Source organism: Galendromus occidentalis, unplaced genomic scaffold (assembly GCF_000255335.2).
Source record: "Galendromus occidentalis unplaced genomic scaffold, Mocc_1.1 scf7180000077446, whole genome shotgun sequence".
Taxonomy (NCBI): Eukaryota; Metazoa; Arthropoda; class Arachnida; order Mesostigmata; family Phytoseiidae; genus Galendromus; species Galendromus occidentalis.
In genome coordinates, this window is record NW_003805434.1 from 1453092 (window position 1) to 1465814 (window position 12723).

Sequence of the window (12723 nt, forward strand, 5' to 3'; positions counted from 1 at the left end):
CTAAGCATGGCGATCTCGTTCCTCGCGGGAATTCTTTTCACGATCTGGTTCAGCGAACGGGCCCCGTCTGCCCTTTGCGGCGAGCAGAGGTCGCTCGATCGACTCCAGATTCTGGTCCGTCACGGTGAGCGGATCCCTGTTCTCCCGATTCCAGAATTACGTGATTCAAAGGTGACTTGGAAAGTTTCCTCGGCTCAAAGATTCGATCCTTCCGCCCTGTTCTATTCCCACACTAAGCATCGATGATTACGACAACTTGCTTTTTGCAGCCCGGCTCATTGACGCAGAGAGGCCTACTGCGGAGCAGAACTCTGGGCGAACAACTCTTCTCGAGATACTCCGAGTTTTTCAAGAGCGATCCTGACCCGCGGCTTTTTGCCCTAGAGGAGCCCCGGTACATCGAAACTGTGATCAGTGTCTTTGAAAAATTCCGCATGGAGAAGCTCCCAGACATCGAGATCCTGACCCCGTTCGACATGGGTCGAACCGCTGACCGGGAACTCGACGTCGTCGTCCGCAACATGAGCGATCCGGATCTACCAGCTTGTCTGGAAGCCGCCAAGACCGCCGAAGTTGAGCGCTTGTTGCAGTCGTTTCCCACGAATCGCACAGTGCTCCTTCAAAAGCTCGTCGAGAGTCAATTTTTGGATTCCATAGATTCTCTCATGCGAATGGGTTACGGAGGATTCGCGTTCGGGGTGAACGTCTCAGCCTGTGTTCCGACCGGTACCGCACTATTGTCCGAAGATCTTTTCAAGCTTTTCGTGGATATTTGTGCGAAAACGTTCTGTAAGGACTTCCTTCGAAAGATGATGGAGGAACTGCAGTCTTCTTCCAGAGACGCTTCACCCTCGCGGAATAATGCGAGAACGAGTGTTTCTATCTATGGTTTGTCTGATGTGACGATCTTTGACTTCCTCACCGCAACCCTACCGCATTTGAACCACACGAGACCAACACTCAACTCATTCCTCGTGCTGGAGACACGAGGAAACGATGTCTCGATCGTGAGTGGAGCTGATCCTGGAAGAGAACCACTGCTTTTGGATACACTAAATATCTATCAGCTGATCCAGATACTCCGACGGAAAATACTGTCGGACTAGTTTTCTCTAGAGCATGATTCGTCGACAGCTTTGACATTTCCTTGCTTCCCGATGCATTCCTTAAGGCCGAGCTCATACATGCCGGGGAATGTCTCTAATCTCCGGTCCCTAGATCGTGACGGATGTCGAGCCAAACCAAGACGCTCAATCTGCATAAAAAAGCCGGAAACGATCCAGCCATCGATTCCATCCAGTGAAGGTCTATTATTCGTTGAAAACAGTGAGATCATTGCGGTCGCGGACCCTTGTCTTTCCTCCCGCGAGACGACAGAACACTTGGTTTCAACCTGTGGTAGAATTATGGCGATCAGTATACTACGAGATAGCAAGTGCGAAAGTACTAGAAAGGCTCAGACCCTGCTCCCTGCATATAGAGAATCGACCGGGTTTATCACGGATGATATCCGGAGTTCCCGAGAAGCACTCAGGAGCTCGGAGAAGGAGCAGAGCTTCTAGCTCATTCAAGCTTTCTTGGCTACATAGCCGCTGCGTCGGAGGAGAATGTAAAGCTCCCCCTTCTGACAATGAGATCCACACCGCAGATTTTTCCCCGACTGTTGTCGTCGTGCCACTGCAGGTACCCATCCGGAGAAAAAAGTTGATTACGTGCATGCACGTCCCCCCAGTGAGCTCTATGACAGAAAATGCTGCTTGTATTCTCTTTCGCACGAACATTAGACGAACATCGGGGATGAATATCCAAAAATAATGGGTCATCTGACAATCCGCAAAGTCGAGAAAGATTCTAGATTCGAGAGCAAGCTCGTTCCTCCCCGCTTTCGATGTAAATCCTCAATAAGGAATTTCTGCCTCTCGGAAGAGAGACGTGAAGGAGATTCGCTGGGTGATCGGTCGCAAGACCAAGAAGCTCTGTTTCGGTGGACGCGCGGAGATCGCCATCATTCTCGCTCTCGGCATTTGAGCCGCGTGAGTCTCTGGCTCGCACGTGGCCCTATTCGAGAACTATGGTTTGGATTCGCATTCGACATATTCATCATTTTATTCATTCCATATATTACAGCGTTCGTGTGCCCTTTTCATTCGTCGGCGATAGCTGAAATCACTTCCTCTATCCAACAAATTGCAGATGAAGAAAAATAACCGTCAGTTGAAGATTATTATCCGCAGATCGTTGCAGTCCACGAGTTGGAGGTATTAGTCAGTGGTTCTCGCCGCCTCATGCTTCCAAAAATAGGTTCGATCTCTCAGGGAAAATATCCATCAATGAGACGAGAACAGCTTATTGGATGACAGTTTCTATGGCGGAGGTGGTTTCAAATGCTTCAACAGAAATTCTGCAACGCCTCGTTTGCGCAATTGTTCATCAACATTTCAAAGTCAATTTTCCCGCGTGTTCAAGAATCACAAGAACCGCAAAATCCCGGCTGAGGCTCGGCCCGCAGACCTTCCGCGCTCATCAGATTGAACTACATCGAATATCCAAACAATCACTCGTGATGACTCGCCTCTGCAACCTCCGTCCCATAATGGAGCGAACTCTTGGATTATGCCTCTTTACAAAATAAATCTATGGGGACAATCATTAGGAAATACACAACGAAAAGGCTGTCGGTTCCGCGTGTTCGGCATCATCCTCATCGAACACGTGTTCCGACGATCAGCTGACTATGGGACGGTCTCGACGTTCCATACGGTGGTGGTGAGAATAGCTGCTGAGTTCAGCCGGCCTCTTAGATTATCATACATATACAATACGATTCTCGAGGATTTTTTTCGTACCATACCTTGGAATGGAATTTCAGCGGCTCCCGGAAGACTTTCCGTCTGAATAAATTATTTCCGAAATCATTCATGTCCCGAGAACCGTAATCGCTGTGCTTATCGATGGTCTACTCGTATGTACAGGAAATATGATCTACAAGTGATCTCCCTCAAGTCGAGGAGGAATCAGAGGCTCGAGCATGCCGTATAGCGATCCCATTGATCTGAATCGACGCCTTGGGAGGTCCTCAGAGTTTTTCCTCCGTTGCCACATACATTCGCTGACGATGCGTCCTCGGAATCGCGATTTTGGTGGATGGGTTCCGTCAACTCGATCTCTATCGCAGATTCCTTTGAGCCCTAGCGAGAGGTGTCTTCGGAGAAAAAGTCAGGCGGAGGAGTTCGGCACAAATTGAAGCCAAAGAGAGTCGGTGACTAAATTTGCAGAGCTTGAACCCAATTTGGAAAACGATGCTTGACTCTGCTATGTGTATATCTCCAAGGAATCGACTCATTGAAACCCACCACTTGGCATAAGGGGCACCCTGATTTCGGAGCTTGAAATGTTTGAGAACTTGCGGAAACTTAAGGGAGCTCGGCCCGCTCTTCTGCTCCGCGTATCCGCAAAATGAGCTTAGGCATTAATGGACTGCTCGGCGGGATGGAGCTCATCCGGACGAGCGGGGAAGTTTGACGACTTAGGGGGGATCTGATCAAGGGAAACTGGTAACTACATTTATTCTCCAGAATTGCTCGACCTCCTCGACTCAGGAGTCATTTTCGTGACTATCAGAAAGTTACCAAGTGATTCTGCCTTGAGTTGCTGCCTCTTTCAACAACCCGCCATACTTCTCCAGATCACACACCACGAAACAACAAATCGCTCAACAGTCTTAGCTAGAAAATTCGGAGCGTCAGAGAGTAAGAAAAACCGGCGAAAAAGACTTCGCTCTAAATCGATCAGAAAAGGCTAAAGATCGCAGGGGATCCTGGCGCACCACCTCAACTGCACGGCGACTGCACATGAGGGTTCCGAAAATTCTGCTTCCGAGTATTGGCGATCCTCCACCTACAAGTGAGGGATGGTTCCCCGATCGCAGGAAGCGGAGGATTCTCATCAAGAGGAACTTTCCAAGTGAACTGCAAATAATCTAGAATTGGTTCCATTCAACACTGCACAACAACATCGAACAGTATTTCTCACTCTGGAGCTCTGAGGGGAGCCTTGCCACTAGCCCAGATTTTGATGCAAAGATCAGGGTCGTCCAACTCGAGCTTGTTGCTTGCACAGAAAAGGGGAAATAAGACGCGCGAGCTTTTCCAACATGATCTAGATATCACGGAATCCTGTCGGCTCTATTTCAGCTCCATTAAAAAACATTAATATTATTATTATGTCAGTCGATTTTTTGATGATTTCTAGGAGAATCAGTGAAGACCCGATCTAGAAGGCGGATGCATATCGATCAGTTTTTCAACAGACACACGGGTTCGACAATAATCGCACAAACTTATTCGTCGGGTCCACTCGGACTGGGGTCTATCTTGCTCGCACGCTCATGTTCCAACATCAATCGACAATTCGGATGCATTCAGAATGGATTTTCCCCGCGCGATTCGACTCACTGCATAATTGCCGCCAACTCATGATCGATAAGCCCCAAGATCGAATTCCAGAACGAATTCTTGTCGACGAGCTTTAAAAAAATTATTTCTCTGCCGAGATCTCGCCTCCGTTGTTCGTCTTCCTCTAGGAGTCAACTCCGTTGGTTCGTCTCATCTGCTTGCTCCTCCAATAAGACGATCATCGGTCATTAACAAACAGCTGTTCCGAGGCGAGCCGTCGAGCGACGGAAAGCGCTGAATAATTATTTTCTTTACATGCTCACGCATCCTTTTCTATTCTGGCTCTGTTCAGCTGTGGATGCACCTCGACCTCACTCAATCTTTCACTGGCCACTTCAATGAGGAGTCTCTCTGTACAGATTGGGCTACTTTGACACTAATTATTTCTCGATCGAGCTCCAGCCCGTGTCTGAGCTGTTGGGCTCCGAGAAAAACTCTTCGGTCGGAGGAAATTAACAATTTCTTCTCTCGCCCAGAGTCGAGCGCGACGGAGGGATGAGTCTGGTTTGCTGTGTCCTCGACGACCTGCGTCTCGGAGAGGTCCGATCAACGGATCTAATGCCTCACAGTCTCGTCTCCCAACACCGGTCCGACACTGGCCGAGCTGCTGCTGCTGCTGCTGCTGTGGCGACTGCAATGGGTAAACTCGACGAGGTATAGTGAATTCCGGCCTCCGCAACATCCCCCGTGCTAGGAGATCCGCGACCGTGGTAGCCATTTCCGAGGCCAGGGCAGAGGCCATTCGTACTGCCGCGGCACGGGGCCTGTGACATTCTTCTCGAAGTAGAGGAACAGCGGGTACCACCATACCCGGCTGAGATAACTGACGGCCGTTTGCGACGAGAGATGGGTCTGAAAAACGAATTCCCTCGTTAGAACATCGGAGGTGCGCTACTCCTACGGGAATTCGCTCTATTCGCTCCAGCCGATTGGTCTCACCAGCAATCACTACCGCGAACAGCCTCCCGGATGGAGAAATGTTAACAATTCCAAGACGAAAAATTCGCGAAAGTAATGCGGCATTCCCCCAATAGCTCCGCTATAAGATTAGGCAGCAGAACGTTTAACAAGAAGAGCATACGGACACCTCATGGCAGAGGAAGAAATTCATGTCCGACTCGAGGACCCCCTCCCCGATCACCCGAACTCGGGATCGAGGGTCTCGCCAGAAACTTAGGAGTGGGAAGTTGCCGATAATAACGTCATCGACTTGGGAATTGTGCGAATTAGGTCGGGGCTTAGTCTTCATTGTCATCAGAAGCCGAAGGCGTTGCGATTCCGCACGTGGAGTCGACCACGGAGGCTTTTCATGATGCGAACTCGAAGGAAGAAATAGGCCGGTCTGCCGGGAAGGGTGCAAAACACTGAGGAAGCATCCATGATTTCTTTCTGATGAAGCATGGGCTCCATCCACTCTAAGAAACAGTGGGTTGAAGCCGTCGGAGAAGTCTTTCAGTAGACTCAAGCGGATCCGCTCCACCCTACGACTCCGCCCTCGGAACAAAATCCTCTTGTGCCCCTCGGCCAAGGTCGCTACCATCCACTTACGGTACAAGTAGCAGCTTTTGACAAGGCTTTGTGCAGGGAAAGCCCCCGCTCAAGCGTACCAACTTTAAATTTGTCCGACTGTTTGTTCTGCTTGGAGCGCTCTCACAATTCCGCAGACGCATTGGATCCGAGATTCACGAACGACTCTACTCGAGGGTTCCGGCTGCTCCTGCTCATCGTATGAGCCTGCCCGATGGCTACCTCTTTCGTGTCGAGGCTCTTGCATCAATCTAGATCCCGGATTCGATCACGGAACTCCGACCAATCCTCTTGCTCACACTCCAACGGTGAAAACGACACCCTTCTCTCCTTTCTCGACCACCGAATATTTCTGTCGACTTCCGTTTGCTTTCTTAACATGAATGCCCTCTACCGTGCAGCTCGTTTCGTGCATTCCCATCGAAATCTGGAGCTGCCGTCGATGGTCCTTTGGACCCGAATCTATACCCGCAAACATTCGCTTACAACCCAGAGTCAGGCGGACAGGCATAAGGTCATCTCGTCCGATATCTACGTGATGACAGCCACAAATTCATTGTTCTCTCCTCAAGAGAGCTCAGCCTTTATCGAAGGTCTATCAACGGGGATCAGGCAGAGTCGTTACGCTCTCGCAGCATTACGCTTGGCGAATAGCTTCTCTGCGGCCATCCGTAAATGGTTCGACTTTCACCACGGTGGACTTGAACGCGGAAACTAAGGACGGCCCACTTCTTTGTATTGTTATACTGCCGGCGCAAGCGTCTCCTCGAAAGAAGGAGCGGGAACAGGTAGCTCCCGGCCAAGAAGAATCTCCGATTTTCTTCAATACACGGGTGTTGCCGCCTTAGAGCCTGATTATAATTATCTTCCCAGTGTGCAGCGACAACTGTAGTCCCCCAGGGAGGGGGGGCAGATCCTTTCAAAGAAATTGTTGCCCAGTCATCCATGAACTCCCGCAAATCACTTCAGACCCCAGGTCCCGTCAATGGAGGTCCCGAAGCGAGGCAGTCCAGAGAAACTCGGGGAGAAGTTTCGCAGCCATCTGAAGAGGCGAAGGAGGAAAGTATGTATTTCCTGGATCGCGGCTCGTGGGTTTCGCACCAGGAATTGTTCGCGATCAGATTCTTTAGGATAGGATGGAATCAGGAGGCAGGACTGGGCAAATTGAATTAAGACGGAAAGGTGCTGCGGGAGTAGAGCTTGAATATTCCCAACGGGTCGAGAATGCCCGGAACTCCCTGCGATATCCTCTGGACCGCCTGCCTCAGTTATTTCAGATTCACCCTGAGGATGGAGGATTCCGGATTCCTGAGGAATTCCAGAGTCCGGCTCATGGGACACTTCGAGAATGTAACGGAGGGAGGAGAGAGGCCGTACAGATTATTGGGCGGAAGTATTCCAAGGAGAATCAATTCAAAACCCAAGTATTTTGAGTTAGGAGGGGCAAGGGGGAGGTTGGACAGAACATCAGTCAATCAATGCACGTCACAAGGGTGAAACGCACTCCAAGCAACTTTACCTCGTCGTCGCGTTCCGACAGCGAGTCCAGAGCATTCGGTCTGTCGACATTATCTGCCGCTATTCGAGCTGAATCGTGAGGGGGATCCCGAGCCCCCTGATATGTCGCCTCGCCCAGATCAGGAGGCATCACCGAACCGAAAATCTGGTTTTCCGTTCTCTCACCGCCGTTGCATGCTCTCGGGAAGCTGCTCAAGCCCAGGCCACCGCTCCGCGAGTCGCTGCCTGCCGTCCGCTCTGCGGTGTTGGGTTTGACAGAGACCCGCTCTAGCTCACTCACCTTAGTCGAAAGCTGGCTCGCGCAGAGACTATGGTAGATCCAGAAAACCCTTGTCGTGACGTAGTAGCCCAGAATAACGTCGATCGTGTAGTGGCCTCGAGCGAGTAGAACGAGGAATACGCCCGTACAGGACGTGCAGAAAAAGAGAATGTGCAGGATTCGGCATCGCTGCGGCGAGTATTCCTTGACGATTAAGAAGCACATCGTGAGGATCAGTGTGTGTCCCGAGAAAATGTAGTCGCCGCAGTAAGTGTGCTGACCGTTGATCGACAAGCCGAAGCCGGTGTAGAGTTTGAGCACCCGCTGGAATATTACCGACAGGCTCGTCGAGTTCGCTTTCGGCGAGCAGAAGTACGTAGTCGACGCTACAGGCACTTGAGTCACCAGCATGGTTATGGCACGCATCGCATAGAGCGAGCCCATGATGATGGACACTCGGCGGAAGACGATCCATCGGTATCGATGCAAAATTATAAGCAGTATACATGTCCATACAGATGCGATGATGATGATTTCCGACACATCGAGCGCCCGATCCACGACCGGGAATATGTCGAAGAAGATGTCCGGCAGCGGAGCCACCGTTCGGGGCGGCACGCGTTCATGGATGTACGCGAGCACGAACAGGTTCGCTATGAGGCATAAGCTCGACCAGAGAAACGCTACGAGCGTTTTCAACTTCTCGGGCTTGTAGCGGGGCTCCGCGCGTTCCGGCGCGGGCAACGGAATCTGTATGATCGCCGTGGTTCCGTCTGAGGCGATGTCTCTACGTGATATAACGCTTGTCGAGGCCGGTTGTGGAACTTCACCACGGAGTAACGGCCGCTTCTCCTGATTGCCGTTACAACACAGCGGTTCTCCTCCAAGCGAATGGTTCGCGTTCAGAGACGACATTGGCAACTCTCACAGCCTACACCCTCTGCACTCAACAAAAAAAAGTCGAATGGACTCGACGAATCTGGCTTCCTACTCCTCGACGACATTACAGGGTTTAACCTGGAAAAAGGAAAAAAACGAGTTAGAATCCAGGTCGTGAATCTCGCCCCAGCGGAGCGTGTAGGGGGTTGGGGTTTCGGGCACTAAACGACCATGTTTCATCATCAGACTGTTCGAGAAAGTATTTTTTCAAGCTTCCATTTGATTCCGGAATATCCTTCCGATAAATAGCATAAGGATAAGATCGAGCGCTCGATCCCTTGAACTTTTTGAATGTCGCCTGGGTGAGAGTGAAATAAGTCTTCGCTTATCAGGGGAGCAGGATGATATCGATCGATGCCGATCGAGCAACCGTCATCCAAGGCGAGTATTAGCTAATATGATTTCAGATTTCGGAACAATCAAGGCGACTGAGCTATCGGTGAAAACTCGCAACATCTCTTTGGCGGACGGAACGGTACCATATTCCGTTCGAAGCATGTATGTGTTCGCGTCACTCGAGACTTCTGATGAGCTTATGTGTCGGATCGGAGCATGTCCACGGACGCCGTCCGGAGGCCATCGACGACGGAACAAGAAAAAAAACTTCAGACTGCCACGGAAGCGTCTGAGCGAAGTTGTCAGATGTCTCTAGGGCCGAGCCTGCTCCGACTGATGAGAGGAATGCTCCGTCAGCTCATGACGCGCTCTCGAACGCTCAGAGCTGACGTTGCAGGCGGCGCCAGGCAGCAACGGTTCTGCAATCCAGAGGGAGGATTGGAAAAAACAGAGCTCGCACCTGACCGAGCGCGGCTCAGAAACTGTGAGTACCCGCGTCGAGTAACTCCGCATCAGTCAGATTGAAGGAGGAGTTCGTCGCTTGTCAGCCAGTCAATCGGTGCTACGACTGTACGCCGATGTAAATTCAGGCTTTTTCCATCCTGTACAACCTGCGTCCGTACTCGGTGGCGAGTTTTTAATCGGAGTAGCTCCGCTCCCGGAAAACTAGCCGCAAAATTTTCCTATTTCTGACCCCGATATTCGGGAATCCATGATCCGGCGGGAGCTGAATGCGCTCGATCATGATCTCGTCAGAGGGATGTACTCTGGGCTAACAATACAACAGTTAGAGAAACGCAAGTAGCCGCTACGCCGCATAGTTTTCCAATCGGTACTCCTTCTTATCTCCGACCGCTGAATCAAATTTTCTGATCCGGGAGCTGTAAGCACGGAAAAATACGATACAGCTGTCAGGTGGAGGGAATGACGCATCACCGGCGTACTTTACAACAAGAGTCGAGTCGCTCTATCCTATTGTCACAGCACGGCAGAGCCCGTCGAAACTCCTTCCGTGGAAACGCCCGTGATCTCCGAAGGCTTCGATAAAGCCAGCACCGGATAAGGTTCGGATTTCGAGAATCATGACTGATAATAATGCGTCGAATAAGCCATGGGACTATCGGCAACGAATCTCAATCGCGACGATTTATCTTCTCAATTCAAATGAACTTCCATTGTGATCGCCACAAAGCAGACGACGACAAGAGAAACCTAATCTCAGGCCTTGAATACCCACGCGCGAACGTAGGTGTTCGCGGACTCGTCGTGAGTTGGTACGAGCAATGTGGTCTGTCGAACGCTCAGTCCCAAATTTTTCTCTGATAGTCGAAATTGGGTAAAAACCGGTTCACCGGTGTACTCACTGGATCTGGAAGATAAGAAACGAGTGGATCTCTGGCAATCGAACCAGCCTTTCGACCTAGGCACTTCCTTTCGAGCTTCGTAGAGGAGCGCTCGGCGCTTTTCTCTGGAGAGCCGCTCACCTCGACCGATTCAAACCACTCTTACACACACAGACAACCGACTGTCAGGGAGACAGACAGACACGCACGGACACAACCAGAGGAACTGGCAGTGGCACGGGCAGCGTATGGAGAGCCGCTCGGGGTTTCGGAACCGTACACGGAATTCCGAAACACTGCTCGGTCAGGTGGGAGCGGATAACGACTACAAGGACTTCTACGCAAACTACTACTTCTACGATCACACAACCAACGACACTAATGCGTCAGGCTCTGTGTCAGGCACACACAGGCCGCTAGGATGTCAACGTCGAAATGGAGAGGGCAGGACGACCACGACGACAACGACGTCGGCGGTCTATTACACAGAAACCAGGCGTCAGGCGGCGGACGTTTCCGCAGAAACTTTCGAGTTTGCAGGGATCGAGTTTTGACCAACGTTAAGCCGCACCGAGCTTTCGCTGCGATGACTCCTTGACATCTCCGGACATTGCGGAGCCGAGGCACTCGAGTGGCGCCAAAGCGGGACCGATAGTCTTCCCTCGGATACTCGTCACTCACCATTGTTCTTCGTGCACGCTCTGCGGATTTTACGCGAAGTGTGCTCACGAGGCGTCCTCAAACCCGATGCGAGTCCCGCAACAAAATCGAAGAACAGACCGTGATTGTCACTTGGAGAAAGGCACGTTCTTATTCGAAACAACACAACAGCACATGGCTTTATGATGCCGAAGCGCGTAGACCTGACTTGAAGAGAAAGGAGGCGTTCCGCGTTACGTCACCGAAGAGAAATCCAGAATCGGACACGAAATTATTCCGAACTCATCCGCTGACTCGGTTTCTCTCTCGCTTTATCCTCCTCGGCTGACAAAGACGATTCACCGAGAGAATATCGAAGACCAAAGTTCTTCATACGAATAGTGATTCAAATAAACCGCCGCGAAGGTGAGTCATCGAGGCATACGACGACGATGACAAGAAAGTCCTCTCACTCTCGAGAATCTATGTACATCTTGATGACGTCGGCGCGTCACCGACGCTATCAGTGGATTCCTCCGATGACTAATATTAAGAAAAGGATTCGGATTATTTTTCCGCTCTCATTCGGGGCGCATATGACTTTGATCGATTCGAAGCCGAGTGGTCCGCCCCAGGTCCTGGGCAGTGTCATGCGTCCGTCGGGATGCCTTCAGGACGTCTCTCCCGCGAGGTCAGACCGAACATCCTATTCTCCTTGCCTCGAGGAGCATGCGAGGACATTCCCATACAGGATGTCATCAAACAGCTTGTATTCCATAAAGACGCTAGCTTTCCTCTTCATCAGGATACAAGAGCCACTCCAATTAAACGATCGGACTCGCTGTATCTAAGTGAGGGTCGGACGACGAGCACAAGATGATGTCAGGCAAGAATTGGTTCACAACGCGAATTTTCCATCCCGATTTTTCTCTCGATTCCCGGACCCGGGGCCATCGATACTAGTCTGGGGTTCGCATCTCGAAACTTCAATTTCGTGTGTTTCGCTCATGCGGCCTCGTGTCGTCATTATTTCGGAGTTTCTCGTCGATTTCAGAGCGAATCTATGAATCGTTGATCGAGCATCGTCCAGATCGGGATTCGGGGAATCCGTAATGTATGCGATGTCATCTCCTGGGCCCGCGCTCCCCCTCGCAACGTCAAATGTCTTAGAAATTTCCAACTCATTCCGATCGAGGCAACAGGCCGGTCAGACCGTGTAGCCAGATAGACAGATTCGTAGAGATTTTTTTCCTCACAATGCTGCCTCGCAGTTCCCGTCGATTCCGCGTTTGTCTGACGGCAGTCCAAACAACAGAAGACGCTTAGATTCCAAGGACGAAGCGCTTGGATATCCAGACAAGCCTCGCATCAGCCTGGCGTCGCGGCGGCGGTTCTCGGCAGCTGTGACTTTGGACCATCGTTGGTCACAACACCGGATCAACGGCGGGACTTCGGTTGGGAGCTCGAGATCGGAAAACCCCCTGCCCTCGACCTCTGAGAAGGCGAATATACGGCGGCCCCTGCGAGTCGAGTAGAGATCCGAACTCTCTCGGGATGTGTATGAATATCGTACCTGTCTTTCCCCAATTCTCAAAGCGCTTGCGATGCGGCATAGTTTCGATCCGGAGTGTTCTCTCGCCCCTCCGGGAGCGGACATAAATGGAAAGGAGGAAAATAGAATGCGCGCGTCTGCTCGTAATGATGCCGG

At 51.1% G+C, this 12723-nt stretch overlaps 1 protein-coding gene across 1 annotated transcript; it reads right to left on the reverse strand.

Annotated features, from left to right (window-relative positions):
• Window positions 1–4159: 4159 nt before the first annotated feature.
• On the reverse strand, window positions 4160–10771 carry LOC100900881 (phosphatidylcholine:ceramide cholinephosphotransferase 1). The gene is made up of 3 exons (XM_003743504.2): window positions 10398–10771; window positions 7780–8775; window positions 4160–5306 (listed from the first exon to the last, which is right to left on the reverse strand). Exons 2-3 carry the CDS (start codon window positions 8671–8673, stop codon window positions 5145–5147), a joined length of 1056 nt encoding a protein of 351 aa, XP_003743552.1. The 5' UTR covers window positions 8674–8775; window positions 10398–10771; the 3' UTR covers window positions 4160–5144.
• Window positions 10772–12723: the final 1952 nt, after the last annotated feature.